At 36.2% G+C, this 16,823-nt stretch overlaps 1 protein-coding gene across 1 annotated transcript; it reads right to left on the reverse strand.

Moving 5' to 3' along the window:
• Positions 1-14,030: 14,030 nt before the first annotated feature.
• Positions 14,031-15,899, reverse strand: LOC149177276 (protein WEAK CHLOROPLAST MOVEMENT UNDER BLUE LIGHT-like 1). The gene is made up of 3 exons (XM_089421710.1): positions 15,850-15,899; positions 15,219-15,642; positions 14,031-14,966 (listed from the first exon to the last, which is right to left on the reverse strand). The coding sequence occupies exons 1-3, from the start codon at positions 15,897-15,899 to the stop codon at positions 14,031-14,033; spliced, it is 1,410 nt and encodes a 469-aa protein (XP_089277836.1).
• Positions 15,900-16,823: the final 924 nt, after the last annotated feature.

Below are 16,823 nucleotides of genomic sequence, written 5' to 3' on the forward strand. Positions count from 1 at the left end.
TTAAGGAATACTTGACAGACATTATGAAAAGCTTCTCCAATGTGATCATCGGTTAAACCTGCTAAGTAAGGAAGGAATGATGGGTCGAAATTCCCCATATTTTGATTCTAGTGGTGCACTATTTCAAGAACAGAATGAATATACTTGTTATGGTGAAACACATGAGCATAAATATTATTTGTTTCCACATTTTTATCATTCAAAAGATAAATATCTGCTACCTTTCTCAAATATTTCAAATACAGAACAGTTAGGGTTTCACCATTGGTCAAAGAAATGAACATCTTGAGTTCAATGATCGGGTTTTAGACTGTCTACTACAAGAAACACCTTCTCCCTGCTCAGATATAAAGACAATTTTTTGTTTTCCATTTGTTTTTAATTTATGGGTTTGTTAAGTTTTCTTTCAAATTTCAACTACCCTAAATATTTCAAAAGTTTTTGTAGAAGTATGTTATGGCTTTTTGAGTGTGCATATGCATTACATCTATCGTAACTATCTGATAAACTTAAAAAGTAATTGAATTTTGATAAATTTATTAATGTACTCAAATGATAGTGAAGAAATTGGAATCAATTATGCTAATGACCTACATGTGAATGAGAAAATGAGATTTGCGGCACCCTATGGTGGTTTGGGAAATCAAAGCTCTGATTTGGTTTCACATAAATCCATGGATACATAAGTAAACTGAACAGTTTCTAGCTCATCAAATATTAGGTGTCCTAACGATTCAGTTCCAATTGTTGAAGAGATATGGAAATGTTGACATTATGATGCATGTGTTGTACTTGATGGCAACCAACTCGTAGAAGATCAACTCACTTATGAATCTACGGAAGAGATATCACGTGTGACAGAGTGCATGGGATGCCGGAAAACTCAAAGGAATCAGATGACAGTTCTCAGGTTAGCTTTTCCATCAAGTCCAAAGGGGAAGATTGTTGGCATTATGAGACAAGTGTTGTCCTTGATGGAAAATCACACAGATGATAAATTATAGTGCAGGAAAGTTATTTTCAAGTTCACGCACTTTCATGCAAAGAAAAGTTTCTTTCATGTAGAGAAAAGTTCACGCACTTTCATGCAGAGAAAATTTTCTTTCATGTAGAGAAAAGTTCACGCACTTTCATGCAGAGAAAAGTTTCTTTCATGTAGAGAAAAGTTCACACACTTTCATGCAGAGAAAAGTTTCTTTCATGTAGAGAAAAGTTCACACACTTTCATGCAGAGAAAATTTCCTTTCATGAAGAGAAAAGTTCACGCACTTTCATGCAGAGAAAAGTTCACGCACTTTCATGCAGAGAAAAGTTCACGCACTTTCATGGTTGGCTCATGGTATTAGTCCGACAGTTTTTGATCCTATGGTTTTGGTTCGTGGTATTGCATCCAAAAGTGTTGATCCCAAGTATTGGGTCCATGGTATTGAATCGTTAGGTTTTTGGTCCATGGTATTGTGAAAGGCCTAAGGCTATAAAAGAGGAAGGAGATCATTTGGCAAGGCATCTTCTGAATAATTGAATATCTGATAAAGTGCTAGATCTGGAATACGGTGATTGGGTTATGGTGCAGATCTAGATCTGAATAAAGAAGGAACCTGAGCGCAAGGAGAAGGATATGTTATATTGATGGGTCAAAATCTTAAGGCTGGAATAGTGGTATCTCTATATGATTTTGATCTGTGATATGTGGCGCACGCTTGATCTATAAATCTGATAATCTGGATTAACTAATATCTGAATGTTTGAAAGAATGAATTTATAGATCTGTACGCAGGTTTCTGTTGGTGAAGTTGCAGACTTTACTTGAAATATGTTTTAGCTGTTTTTATCTATTACTTCGGTGTTCAAGGTTTTGATTTGATATTTGGTTGTTGTGTGCTGAGAAAGTATTAATTCAGTTTATGCACAAGGAAGTTGGTTGATTGCAGATCTATTTGATACTTGATGGACTGGGATCTTAAGGATTGTAATGTTTATCATTATCTGGTTTGATAGACTAGAACTGAATTATTGACGTATGTTTTATGAATGGTATGATCTGGGTATGTGTGATGTATGGAACGGCTGCAAAGTTATAAGGAAATATTTGCAGATCTGTATGCAGGTTGGCTTTGGTGAAAGCATTGATTCAGTATTGGGTAATTCAGAGATTGATGATGCTAGTATTGATTGATTATGAGCTTAAATGATATTAATGGGTCTAGTATGAAAATTGGATGAAACGTGGCCTTTCAGAATATGATGTTGTGCTTCAGTGTATCCAGTCTGAAAATTGATGAAACGTGGTACCTGGAGGAAGAAAGAGAAGGTTGTAGCCTTCGGTAGGTCGGCACCTACGTACTAGTACATCAACTAGTACAAGAGCCAAGGGGGTGCTAGCTCCCTTCTAGTAGCAGTTGGAAAACAAGTAAAGGTTGGAGCATTTCAGTAGGTAGCAGCCTGCGTACTAGTAAATGGATCGGCTAGTACAAGAGCAAAGGGGGTTGTAGCTCCCTTCCAGGAGAGTTTGGAGAACAAGAGAAGGTTGTAGCCTTCTACAGGTAGAAGCCTGTGTACTGGTATAAGTCTGCACCAGTACAGAACTATTGTAAAAGGTATTTCTTATTAAAGAAGATTGAGACGAATTGCAACAGGTGGTTTTCACCCACATTGGGTTTCCACCTTACATCATGGTGTTCATGTGTGCTTCTTGTGTGTGATGATCTGTTCTATTTTACTGCTTCGGTTTACTACTCATATGGTTAATAATGTTATGATGCACTCATTAGAGATCAACTAACTGAATCATATGTTTATTGGATATATACTTTTTGCATCACATATGAATATTAATATGGAAAGTGAAAATTTATATTGATTTGATAATACTGATTCACCCCCCCTCTCAGTATTATTTCCAACAATTGGTATCAGAGCAGGTCCTTTGGTAGAAGATTGATCGCTTGAAGGAGATCCGTGGAACAATGGGAAAGAAGCTTAAGAAGAAAGCACCTAAGAAGAAGAAGACATCTCAGAAAGTCTATGACAGTGGGAGCATCGATTGGGGATTATGTGGAAGAAGCACTTCAGGTTCAGAATCACTTTAGAATGAAGATGAAAAAGATCTATCAGGTATGAATTTGTTATCCTCTGGTGATACAGGTATTTATCCATTTGGAAAAGATGAAAGTGATAACGAAACAACTGAATTTTCTCTTATGGGTGAGTAAGAAAGATATCAAATAGAGGCTGAATTCAAAAGGCTTACAGAAAAAAATTAGAGATCAACAAGATCTATTGAACAAAAGGGAATGTGCCTTCAAAGAAGTTTCTACGAGACTAAAGGTTCAACAAGGGGAAGGAAGCAAGGTAAGGAAGTTATTCAAGGACAAATATCAAAAGTTGCATGTTGAAGTAAAATCTCTAAGAAATGAAGTCAGTGAAAAGAACACAACAATCAATAAACTCAGAGATAGATCCAGTTATTATGAAAGTCTTGAAGCTACGACCCTCTCGCTAAAGGAAGAACTTGAAGAAACAAAGAAGCAGAATAAATATCTACTCCAAGCTATTGAAAAACAGGAAAACGAAGTTATCAGTTTAAAAGATCAGCAGGAATGTGCCTTTAGAATTCGTCAAATGTTGCAAGAACAGAATGAAGAACAAGAAAAGGAGATTCTCAAACTAAGACAACTAGTAGAAGAAGGAAGAAAGTCTGAAGAAATTTTGAAGAAGCAATGTCTGGAAAAGGAAGAACAACTTCAGGTTGAGGTAAATATCTTGAAAGGTAAATTAGAAGAAAAGGATAAGCTTTTACGATTTCAAGATAGTACTAAAGTCTTGGATGATATTCTTAATAGTCAAAGGTCTTTTGCTATCAAACTGGTCTTGGTTTTCATGAATCTATTGAAGGTGAATCTAGTTCACAAAGTAAGACAAGGGAATCTACTGCAAAATCTGAAATGCTCAATAAGGAGATGAAAGGTCAATCTCATCATCAACCAAGGAAAGAAATTCTTCAAAGAAAATCTTTTACTCCTCCTATGAATAATGTTGAATGTTATGTATGTCATAATCTTGGACATGTTGCAGCCAGATGTAGAAGAAGAAGGTTTCAAGACCATCATGCAGAAAGATCATCACATTCAAGATACTTTAATGGATATTGCTTCGCTTGCAATATGTTTGGTCACAGAGCTGTTGATTTCTATAGAAGAAATATGAGACATGTAAGATGTTACACATGTAACAAGCTTGGACATATAGCTAAGGAATGCAGGAACAAAGTATGGGCACCATACCAAAAGGAGAAAACATCATCATCACACTTGAAGATGTGGAAGAAGAAAGAAGTACAGTCAGAAAGAGGCGGCACAACACAACATACAGACATAACAGAATCAGAGGGAGCTAGAAGTGTAAATTTTTCAGTGTCCTAAATCTCATACGCAAGTTTCTTAAAGAGAAGTCACACATATACGCGAGTTGGTTATGGCATAGTCGCGTATATGATTGTTTGAGGAAAGGAAGTAGGGATAGGTTCAGGAAAAGGATCAGTTATGATTTGGTTTATTATTTGCGTTGTTTGCTGATGATGTGTGGAAATGACTTGATGGTTAGAAGTGTTTTGTTTCTAACTTGATAATAAAGATGTCTTGATACTTCTTGTTGATATGCATGATCAGATCTGACAGTAAACAAGATGGCACAGGTTTAGGGGGAGCACATGCTTTTAATGCATTGTTGGCATTATGGTTAATAGTCCTTAGTGATGATGCTTATATGGATAAATGATTCATCTTGCTATGATATGGTTATGAATTGTTCAGATGATTCTTGGGGTTACATAGTTGATATTTAGATCAGATTTGTGGTTGATTCTCTAATGATGCTTACATGGTGATCTTCATAAGGATAAGGAAAATTACATAGCTTGAATTCACATATTCTTTACTTGATGATGAGTCACTCATATGCTGTTGTCGTCATATGCATAAAGATCATGTTTTACAGTTATGATGCCAGATTCCTATTGTTCTTGGCACATATATGGATGAGGATTGTTGGCTGGATACACGGATTATTATTCAAAGTTGCATTGTTGGAGACATGATGATGATGAGTTCTTACCTATATGATGATAGATTGTTTCGCACATATGTTGATTGATGCAGATATTCCCAATTGATGATACTTGGTCCATGCAGATCTGGATGGCTATGGTGTTTCTCACATATGATAGAATGATTATGTATATACAGAATTATGTTCAAAGGATGAGTTGATATGGACATACCTTGATGATTTATGCACTAATACAAGTTGTTGGTCTAGTTGCTGTTGACAGATGCTATGGAGCAGATCATACAGTGTCATTTATGTTTACCATGATCTTATTTAGGTGTTTGGTCTCTGTTATAAATGTCATGTATATCATTCGATGTAAAGGTCATATCAAGACTCATGATGTAATAGTGTGTCTCTATTTATTGTAGTCATTTGATGAGATCTCTTCAGATCATGTAACGGCCTATGATGGTTTCCCCACTATGCCTGGGATGAATGATGTTATTCTCTTATGTTATCATATTTAAACTTTTGGTATATCACCATTGTGATGGGAGATAGATGTATGTATGAGTATTTGGTGATAAGAAGGTCATTCTCTTATGTTATCATATGTAAACTTTTGGTATATCACCATTGTGATGGGACATAGATGTATGTATGAGCCTTTGGTGATAGGAAGGTCATTTATGATGTATAGAGTCATGTTCTTCTTGTAGAACATCTTTTTGCAGACCTTGCTTACAATCAGGGGGAGCATGAACATCATATTTCAGCAGAGCAAAGATTTCAGCATGTTCTTAGAAAGAGCATGGATAGATTGGTGCATCATGGCATATACAAAGGGGGAACTCATTCAGAGATTTCAGCAAGTACTCAGGGGGAGTATGGACAGCAAAGGAAGAGATTATCTTGGTCCGCCCTTTGCCCTTGATGTCAAAGGGGGAGAGTGATTTGGTATTGTTTCCATCAAGTCCAAAGGGGGAGATTTTTGACATTATGATGCATGTGTTGTACTTAATGGCAACCAACTCGTAGAATATAAACTCACTTATGAATCTACGGAAGAGATATCACATGTGACAGAGTGTATGGGATGCCGGACAACTCAAAGGAATCAGATGACAGTTCTCAGGTTAGCTTTGCCATCAAGTCCAAAGGGGGAGATTGTTGGCATTATGAGACAAGTGTTGTCCTTGATGGCAAATCACACAGATGATAAATTATAGTGCAGGAAAGTTATTTTCAAGTTCACGCACTTTCATGCAAAGAAAATTTTCTTTCATGTAGAGAAAATTTCATGCACTTTCATGCAAAGAAAAGTTTCTTTCATGTAGAGAAAAGTTCACGCACTTTCATGCAGAGAAACGTTTCTTTCATGTAGAGAAAAGTTCACGCACTTTCATGCAGAGAAAAGTTTCTTTCATGTAGAGAAAAGTTCACGCACTTTCATGCAGAGAAAATTTCCTTTCATGAAGAGAAAAGTTCCCGCACTTTCATGCAGAGAAAAGTTCACGCATTTTCATGGTTGGCTCATGGTATTAGTCCAACAGTTTTTGATCCTATGGTTTTGGTCTGTGGTATTGCATCCAAAATTGTTGATCCCAAGTATTGGGTCCATGGTATTGAATTGTTAGGTTTTTGGTCCGTGGTATTGTGAAAGGCCTAAGGCTATAAAAGAGGAAGGAGATCATTTGGCAAGGCATCTTCTGAATAATTGAATATATGATAAAGTGCTAGATCTGGAATATGGTGATTGGGTTATGGTGTAGATCTAGATCTAAATAAAGAAGGAACCTGAGCGCAAGGAGAAGGATAAGTTATATTGATGGGTCAAAATCTTAAGGCTAGAATAGTGGTATCTCTATATGACTTTGATCTGTGATATGTGGCACACACTTGATCTATAAATCTGATAATCTGGATTAACTAATATCTGAATGTTTGAAAGAATGAATTTATAGATCTGTACGCAGGTTTCTGTTGGTGAAGTTGCAGACTTTACTTGAAATATGTTTTAGCTGTTTTTATCTATTACTGCGGTGTTCAAGGTTCTGATTTGATATCTGGTTGCTGTGTGCTGAGAAAGTATTAATTCAGTTTATGCACAAGGAAGTTGGTTGATTGCAAATCTATTTGATACTTGATGGATCGGGATCTTAAGGATTGTAATGTTTATCATTATCTGGTTTGATAGACTAGATCTGAATTATTGACGTATGTTTTATGAATGGTATGATCTGGGTATGTCTGATGTATGGAACAACTGCAAAGTTATAAGGAAATATTTGCAGATCTGTATGCGGGTTGGCTTTGGTGAAAGCATTGATTCAGTATTGTGTAATTCAGAGATTGATGATGCTAGTATTGATTGATTATGAGTTTCAATGATACTAATGGGTCCAGTATGAAAATTGGATGAAACGTGGCCTTTCAGAATATGATGTTGTGCTTCAGCATATCCAGTCTGAAAATTGATGAATCGTGGTACCTGGAGGAAGAAAGAGAAGGTTGTAGCCTTCGGTAGGTCGGCACCTACGTACTAGTACATCAGCTAGTACAAGAGCCAAGGGGGTGGTAGCTCCCTTCTAGTAGCAGTTGGAAAAAAATTAAAGGTTGGAGCATTTCAGTAGGTAGCAGCCTGCGTAGTAGTAAATGGATCGGCTAGTACAAGAGCAAAGGGGGTTGTAGCTCCCTTCTAGGAGAGTATGGAGAACGAGAGAAGGTTGTAGCCTTCTGTAGGTAGAAGCCTGTGTACTGGTATAATTCTGCACCAGTACAAAACTATTGTAAAAGGTATTTCTTATTAAAGAAGATTGAGACGAATTGCAGCAGGTGGTTTTCACCCACATTGGGTTTCCACCTTACATCATGGTGTTCACGTGTGCTTCTTGTGTGTAATGATCTGTTCTATTTCACTGCTTCGGTTTACTACTCATATGGTTAATAATTTTCTGATGCACTCATTAGAGATCAACTAACTGAATCATATGTTTACTGGATATATACTTGTTGCATCACATATGAATCTTAATATGGAGAGTGAAAAGTTATATGGATTTGATAATACTGATTCACCCCCCCCCCCCTCTCAGTATTATTTCCAACATGAAAGAAAATAAATTGATCCTTGGTGATATTGCACAACATTTTCTAAGTGATTCGCTCTGATCAGCTAGATGTGATGAGAAAAAGGATATTGCATGTGTCAATTCAATTCATTCTCTTTTAGAAAAGGATGTCTCTATCGCACATGCATCCAATGGGAATACTGGAAGCTTAGAAAATTCAGTGGAAGTCATGGTTTGGGGAGGCTAGTGAAAGGAGAAGAAGATGGACAAGAGTGTGAGATAAACAATGATACGACAAAAGCAGTTTTGAGTAGGGATGACAAAACTAAGTCTGAACTAAATATGATGGAATATGGTTACATAGATTGTAAACTATTAACATGTATTCCCAGGCAAGACTCATTAGTAGATTTGCTAGTGGATATTCCTTGCATTGCATATTTTCCTTATTTTTTTGTTCATTCTCCTGATGAACTCATCACAAGTTCTAAACAATGTTGAACCACTGGATGTAATCCTTTTCATTGAAATGTGATTTCTCATGGTGATAGAGCTAGAAATCAATTGTTGGGATCATGTAATTTTATTTCTTGTAGACTGTCATTGAAATATTGGTTGAGATAACTGCAAGGTCCTTATGATTTTTGGGTTGACTAACATCAACATTTCTTTGACATTTTTCTAGTTGGTGTTAAGCATGGTCCATTATCAAAGGGATATGATGAGAAAAATGTTATTGCATGTGTCAATTCAACACATTCTCTTTTACAAAAGGATGTCTCTACAACACATGCATCCAATGGAAATATTGGAAGCTTAGAAAATTCAGGGGTAGGTCATGGTCTAAGGAGGCTTGTGAAAGGAGAAGAGGATGGAAAAGATTGTGAGCTAAACAATGATATGACAGAAGTAGTTTTGAGTAAGGATGGAAAAAAGTATGAACTGAATGTGATGGAAGATGGTTACATAGATTGTAAATTATCAACATGTATTCCTAGGAAAGACTCAGTCTCGAAGCAAACAAGTTCTACCATTTCTCTAGATATTCCTAAGATTAGACGTCATATATTGGGCTTTTTAAAAACATGTTATTGGCATGTTAAATTGTATAACTCCCTTTTAATAGGTACATGTGCATGTATTCGTTTGACTTTGAGAATCATAAGCATGATGTGGTCTTTTGCATTTCTTTTAGGCTTTAGCACATTTACATTTTAGAAACATGTTTTATTGTATAATCAAGTATTAGGTCTGGAAAATGCCAGATCACTAACACTATGGAAATTATTTTTTCCTCTAATTTATAGTCAGATTTCAAGAGAGTATGCATTCATGTTTTAAATATTGGTAATATTATTTTCTTATACCTATGTGATATTGCAAAAAATATATCCGATTTAAATTCTGAAGCTTTTCCATAGATTGAAATATAATGGATTCCTAGATTTCCATTCAATGAGATATGAATTGGTCAAATACAATAAATTTATGGATAAACGTACTATTAATTAAAGAGTTGAAGCTATGATTATGGATAAGGTGGTAATTTTTTTGTTTTGTTAGAAAGTGTTTTTAAAGCTTATACATGGCTTATTCTTTGCATACCAGAACACAAGGGCCTTTAAAGAGGTTGTAGTTATTCATCATCCACGTGTAGGGGAATATGCCTTTGGTTTTATTACATCATCACTTGTCCTTCAGGTTGTTTCTTATGCTTTAGATATACTTGAAGTTGAGTTAATACTGAAGCATTCCACATGAATGTTGAAATTGAGTGGCAGATGGAAATGTTTCTTGCATATCTGCAAATTGATATCTAGTTGCAGATTATCATTATTGTCATAAATAAAACTCCATGTTTATTGGTAAACATGCAATGTCTTTTGACATGCTATAGTTTAAATAAATATTATTTCAATTTGTATGGAAGGTAGTTCTTACTTTTCTCCCATTGTCATATGCAGGTTGAGAGTGGAGATGAAGAACTCTGCGGTGTCTATGTTCCCATGAATCATCTATATATTGGTGACATTTTCCTTGTTAACTCTAAATATATTATTTGACCAAACTTATATGTTCATGAAATCATAGGTTGGTAGTTATGTATTTTTCTTTCATTACTGTTATTATTTATGGTGTATATTTTTCCATGATATATTTCATTCCTTTTGGGATTTTGTTTCATAGATCCAAGGATGATAGTTTACCCTCTTTTTTTTCACTTTCCAAAACATTTCCTTTCCATTCTATTTTACGCTATAGTTTGCAATAAAATTAGTTATCCATCCTTACTTCCTTGGAGGCATGTGTTGTGACTTCATATCCCAACCTCATTGGAGACCTACATTGTGGCTTCATATATTATACATTTGTAGTAGTGGAAAGTAATCATAGGAGGAAGGAGAAGGTTATTAATGTGGAATAGACTCCCAACATAGGGATACTTCATTGTAGTAGTAAGACCTGCAATTCTTATGAACATCACATAGATAACAACCACAAACCAAAGAGGGGCCACAAGGCATGGCACCAAAACCACTTAGTGATGTTAATGGGAGAGTGAAGGAGGATGCTATAACATTGGGGACCTGCACTCTAAAGGAATGGAATCCAAACATCAGAATGTGCCACTTTGGTAATGAGACTTGAAACTATTACAAACCACATATATATAGTCATTATTATTATTTTTTCGAAGGAAAATTTCATGGGAAATCCAAGGGATGTTTCCCCACATTCGTGGATGATATCCCTTGTAACCTTGTTGACACAAACTTGTTTGTTTAACATAGGGGCATTTGGTTTGGAGCTACAGAAGCAAATGAGAAACTGTTGGAATGAAACATTTTAGGAATTTTAAGCATTTTCAAGGGAGTGGAGGCATAGTGCTTTCTCTTTCTTTGTATTTACAGAATCATGTGATTTCTTATCGTTTGGATTCAGTAGGAATGTGTGTTTGGGTCATGCTCTTGATTTAGGACCACGTGATACATTTTTCTATTTTGTATGCCCCTATCCTTAGCTTTGAGCAAGAATAGTTGTGGAATTGGATGGCCTCTTCTTTGTTGACAACTTAATGCATCTTTAGGGGGGACCTGTCCATGTTTGAGTGCGAAGGAGACATGTGTGGAGGTGGGGTTTTATATATGGACTTTATATATTGTACATATGTAGCAATGGTATCCCTTTGTCTATATTTTCTCTTTTTGCTTTGAAAAATAGTGTGGGTGTTGCCCAAGATTCTTATTGCATGATAATCCTTTGCAAGGTCATTATTGGGGACAATGATATGTTGGTTCAGGATATTATGAGATATGATTTATGTGCTTCCTTTAATTCTATACAAAATGGAAAGTCCTCAAGATTGGATGGTTTTCCTTATGAAGTCTCTAAGTTCACATGGGACTTTATTGGGGATCATATTTGTTGTTTAGATGTAGATTTTTTTTCTAGGTTCCTCTTTGAGTCCCTCAAGTCTCAATTATGGCTTGATGAAGCCTATTCCTAAGAATGAAATGAGAGACTCTATAGGTGGTTGGTATCTTATTACTTTGCTTACCATTTCTTACAAATTTGTGGCAAAGGATTTTTATTTAAGGATCTGGTGGGTTTCTATGTATGTAGTGTGATCGAAGTGGACTATGTTTGTCCAGGGGTCTGGTCAGCCTAGAAGGCAATGGAGTGGGCTAGAGAGATAGGGAAACAATGCCTTAAGTTGAAGATTGACTTTGAAAATACTATGATCAAGTTGGTTGTTCTTTCATATTTAAGATACATTTATGTTCTTAGGTTATGATTCACAGTGTGTGGGTATAATGAGTGATCTTTTCACCAATTCCTTGGCCTTCGTTTTGTCATAAAGCCTTATCCCTATGGATAGTGTTACATTAGTTGATTCAATAGAGCCATCCTTTAGTGCCTTATGATTGAGGTGAAATTCTTCCCCATATAAAACTTAAATGTGTTAACAAGAAAAAATATGGAAGTATATATATAACAACATAGGAGCCCAAATGACACATATTGGAACTAGGAACAAACATATGCCATTGTAGAATTTCCTTGCCTTACCTTTCTTTTCACCTAGCTGATGCTTCATTTTGGAAAGATTTATATCACACTTGACTAGATACAGACTTGCGTAAATATCTTCCAACTGAATGTCACACACAAATTCATTGTGTCATGTTTACAAAGTAATATATCAAACTTTTGCATGATCTGTCATGAATCAATGAGATGACAAATGTATAACATATAGATATTTTCATGACTGATATCAAAGTATTTAAGGAAAATATTTGCATCTTTTAGAAATAGGAAAAGGTTGTCTCTGCAGTGAAGATGACCTATGCATAGGATAAAAACACTCCAGAATCTTATATGGGGATTACTTTTGAGAATATTTTACAAATTTGTGTAACTATTTATATAGAAAACCAAATATGATGAGTAGCATCAATGTGATGGAATATGAAATCTAATTTATCTTCTGCAGATAATTATATCCATTTTTCCCAAATATAATATTTTACAAGAAACACGAAATTGAGGAAAGAATAACTAGTGATAAAATTAAAAACAGACGTTTTTAAGTCATGAAGAATTTATTATATGGAAAATAAGAAATGAATCTCCACAGTTAAAAGGCAGCATAGTTTTCCTTGAGGCTAACAAGCATGTTTCCATGTGATCTACACTAGCTATAAAAATAAACACTTGATAATATATGAGTGTTTATAGCATCAATCATTATTCTTTTCGAGGTACTGCATATGTACATGTAGTTGATCAAAGAACACAAAAATTGGGTGTGAGCCTTTAAAGTCATGTAGGCTCGGGAATCATTCTAAGAACAATATTATATTTAGTAGGGACCTACAAGCTCTCGCTCCTTGAGAAGGACAACCATGTTGTAACATAGCTTGCTTACTTGGAATATAGATTAACTGAGAAAGTTTGATAGGAGGAGATTGAATTTCTTATTGCATTTTATGTTAGACTCAATTCATAAGTAAAAGACTTCTCTTTAAAAAAAATGAAGTATGTTTATAGGAATGGCCAATCAATATAAAATTTGGAAATTTTGTAAATAAACACCTGTGACCATTTGCTCTTGGTTTTCCCCAACAGGGATAGACCTTAATGCAAGGGTTAATAGCCTTATTACACCATGCAAGCCTTGAGACAAAAACTTATAAAGTTATAAGGTCTATGGATTGGGGTGCTATATAAAATTATGGTATGTAAGGAATCAATAGATATTCCATAAGACCTGTAATACGTATTGCTTGTTATCATGTTTTAACTACCTGGGTATGGCAGAGAAGGGTATCCCATTCCTTGGGTTGTGTAGGTTGAGGGGAAAGAGAGATGGTGGGTTAGAATTGTTGTAGGAGTTAACATACTGTGATTTGCTAGGAAATTGGGCCATGTGAGAGGACTATAGCCAACCATAGGATAAATTTGTCCTTGTGGACTCACCGTCCCATTTTTACTAAAAATTGCATCTGTGACCAGATGAAAGACCCAGTGACCTTGATGGCCCATGCAACGAATTAAATATAAGCAACCCAATTGTGCTTCTAAAATAGGAAAACTGTCATTTTATTTCAATGGATGTTTTTTCTTCTTTCCAACAGATAATGCAAACCGTGGAAACTAGAACTTACTCCTCTTAGACACAAGTGGCTTATCTAAAGGCCTTTCATCAAACTTATTTTCCATGGAAGCTTTCATGCTCAACACCTGACCCAATGATGTTATTGGCATGACAGGAATATTTTCTTTCTCATTGCTATTGTCCAGATCATTTGGATCGGAATATGCATGGTTTTTCCAATTACTAACTTGGTTGTGTGGCGCACCATATCTCTTCACCGCAGTAGCTAAATCACCAGCTTTTCTATGTTATCCATTTTGTGCTCTCCATTTTCTGAGTTGATCCTCAACTATCAATTTCACTACATTTTCCCTCTTTGCCTTTTGTGAGGAAACTTGAAGAGCCTCCCTCCTTGCTATTATCTCTTTATTTGCTTCTTCCAATCTCTTCAATATTTCCCATTCACTATCCTTAGTTGCATCTATTTGGGCTACAACAGCTGCCACTCGCTTGTCAACAAGTTCCTTAGCTTCATGTGCCTGATTGTTCAGTGTACAATACTCATTAAATGAAAGTGCAACTGATAGAGTCCTGGATTCGGAATATCCAACAATTGACTCACTCTGATTCATAGCATCAATCCTAGCAAGAGCCAACACTTCTGATGCCTGAGCTGCTTCTGCCATTTTTATAGTTGCTTGTAGCCTACTCTCTGCAGTTCTAGTACTAGCCTCTGATTGTGCAGTTGCTTCCTTTGCTTTGCGCATATCCTCTCTAGTTGCTTCAGCTTCAATCTTCGCCTTATCTCCATTAGTAGTTGCTTGTTGTAAATCTCTTGAAAGCTCTATCATAGCTTCCTTGGATTGCCTCTCTCCATGTTTCCATGATTTAATTTCTTGTCTTGTTTGATTCAATTCAACCTCTAGAGAAGCAACTACTACATAAGACTTTGCTACCCTTTCCCATGTTTCTTCTAGCATTGCACTTTCCCTCTCCAACTCTTCTCTGAGTGGCTCAATGGCACCTGCTAAATAAGTTACCTCCTGTGTGGCTTTGTTTAGATTTTCTCTCATCTTCTCTAGTTCTACTAGAGTTATATATTCGACTTTAGTTTTTTTAACCTCTTGACTCTTTGCAAGATCTAGGTCATCCACTTCTTTAGAGAGGGCATTTTCAACTGCATGCATCTCTGCTCCTAGTTTAAGTTCCGACTCTTTAACAGCTGCTAATTCTAGTTTCAAGCTCTGCAATAAAGAGGATGAGGCATCGAGCTTTAACATCAGATCCTTAACAAGAACTACTTCATGATTCAGCCTAATTAGTTCCTGGTTGACATGCTCTATTTCTTTCCCCCTCTCCTCAGACTCTCAGTCTTTGGCCATAGCTACAACATGTTTCTTTTCTTCTTTTTTTTCCCTATATAAGATTTGAGCTATATCTAAGAAATTCTTTGTGGTCATAAATTCTATGGTTAGTGCATCTACTTGTTTCTGCACCTTTTCAGAAGCTGCCAATGCATCAATTGCATTTTCAAGAGATATGTCCCTCAATTTAACTAAACATAGGTATCCTGAAATATCATGCTCAAGCTCCTGTTTGATAGCTTGTAGTTCTAAGATTACTGATGCATTTCTTTCCTTTTCAACCTCTAGTTGTGTCTTTGTAATGATATTTTCTTCATCCAAATCAACATTGTCCTTCTCCACAACTCCTGGCCTTGCAAATTTAGAGTCAATTGTTACTTTCCTTTCTAAAGTGTTAGCACTCTCCAAATTTAATGTTAATTCCTTTATGAGACACATTGTTTTGTCCATCTCCAATATAGCCTGTGATTTTTCATATTCTGTTGCAATCAGAAGTCTTTTCAGTTTTGTAAGCTCTTCCTCCGTCTTTTGAAGCTCGGCTGCTACATACTGGCATCTTTGTACAAACAATTTTTGTGTTATTTTGTACCACCTAATATAAAGACTAGAATCCCATCTTGTAAGTCATAATTAGAATAGTTGCAAGAAATAATGTTGAAGAAAATAGATCTTTCTTGAAGTTCTTCTTTAGAGTCATAATTGTTGTAATGTTATACAAGTTACAAATTAAGTATATTTATTTAAACTTGAATGATTTGAATACTTAATTGCATTCCCTTCTTCTCTGCTATGTTCAGTGACTGCCACAATCATGTTGAATTTTGTTGTTGTTAATTTGTGTATATGGAAATGACTCCTATCTCTTGGTGCATTGATCCGGATTTAAACAGGAACGCAATAGATTACAGAGATAACCATAAATACAGAGATGCGATAACCATAAATACAGATATGCAGCGGAAATAATACTTCATTTCATTACTGTAAAATACTGAAATATGCTTACAAACAGAAATGGAGAGAAACTAGCTAGGGCGATGGTAGCTTATCTCTGAGAAGAGATGTGGCGGCTACATGCCTCTGAACTGTTCCCAACTGTATTACAATGAGGCTCGAAGGCCTATTTATTGTTGAGAAATAATGAAAAACCCTTCACATCCCGAAACCTAACCCTAGAAGATGAAACGCCAAATTGTGGGCCCCGTTTGGGTAAATTGGTACATCAATTTCCCGGGGTCGTAACTTTGGCATACGATCTCCGTTTGACGCGTACGATAGCTCGTTAGAAAGATCTATCCGAGAACTACCACTTTGGGAAGGGCAACATCGGTCCGTGGACCCATGTTGCCCCCAGATTCCCAAAAAAAACGTCGTTTAGGGCCTCAAAACGGCTCCAGAAGTTCAGGACCCGAAAAACTGCTAAAAATAGTAAGTTGTGCTACAATTAAGGAAACTGAAAAGACTAAAAGAGACAGTTGTGGGGGTCCAAATGGGTTAGTGGGTGGCCACCAACATCCACCTGGATCATTCCTCCCCCCTTAGGAAGCAATGGTCCCCATTGCGTTGAGTTCCTCCATCTGCTGAACTTGTCCTGCAATCTCTGATGTGTCCAGTGATGGTGGGAAGCATGGTCGACGATGGTCCACATTGAACATTTGGTGCAGGCGAAGGAATGGAGGAATGTTGTGGTTTAAAGCATTGTTCCCCATAGCCTTGGTACTGCTGTAAGGACCATGT

The sequence above is a fragment of the Pinus tabuliformis genome, chromosome 4_1 (genome assembly GCF_031772625.1).
Source record: "Pinus tabuliformis cultivar Carrire ecotype Pingquan chromosome 4_1, CPIR1, whole genome shotgun sequence".
NCBI lineage: Eukaryota > Viridiplantae > Streptophyta > Pinopsida > Pinales > Pinaceae > Pinus > Pinus tabuliformis.

Bases quoted from the DNA above. Each gene is read 5' to 3' on its own strand.
- LOC149177276 (XM_089421710.1), bottom strand. From the start codon at position 15,899: ATGATTGTGGCAGTCACTGAACATAGCAGAGAAGAAGGGAATGCAATT. The intron at 15,643-15,849 runs GTATTCAAATCA...GTTTGTACAAAG, and splicing joins GAAGAAGGGAATGCAATTAA to ATGCCAGTATGTAGCAGCCG. The intron at 14,967-15,218 runs GTGCAGAAACAA...TCTTTATTGCAG, and splicing joins CATTGGCAGCTTCTGAAAAG to AGCTTGAAACTAGAATTAGC.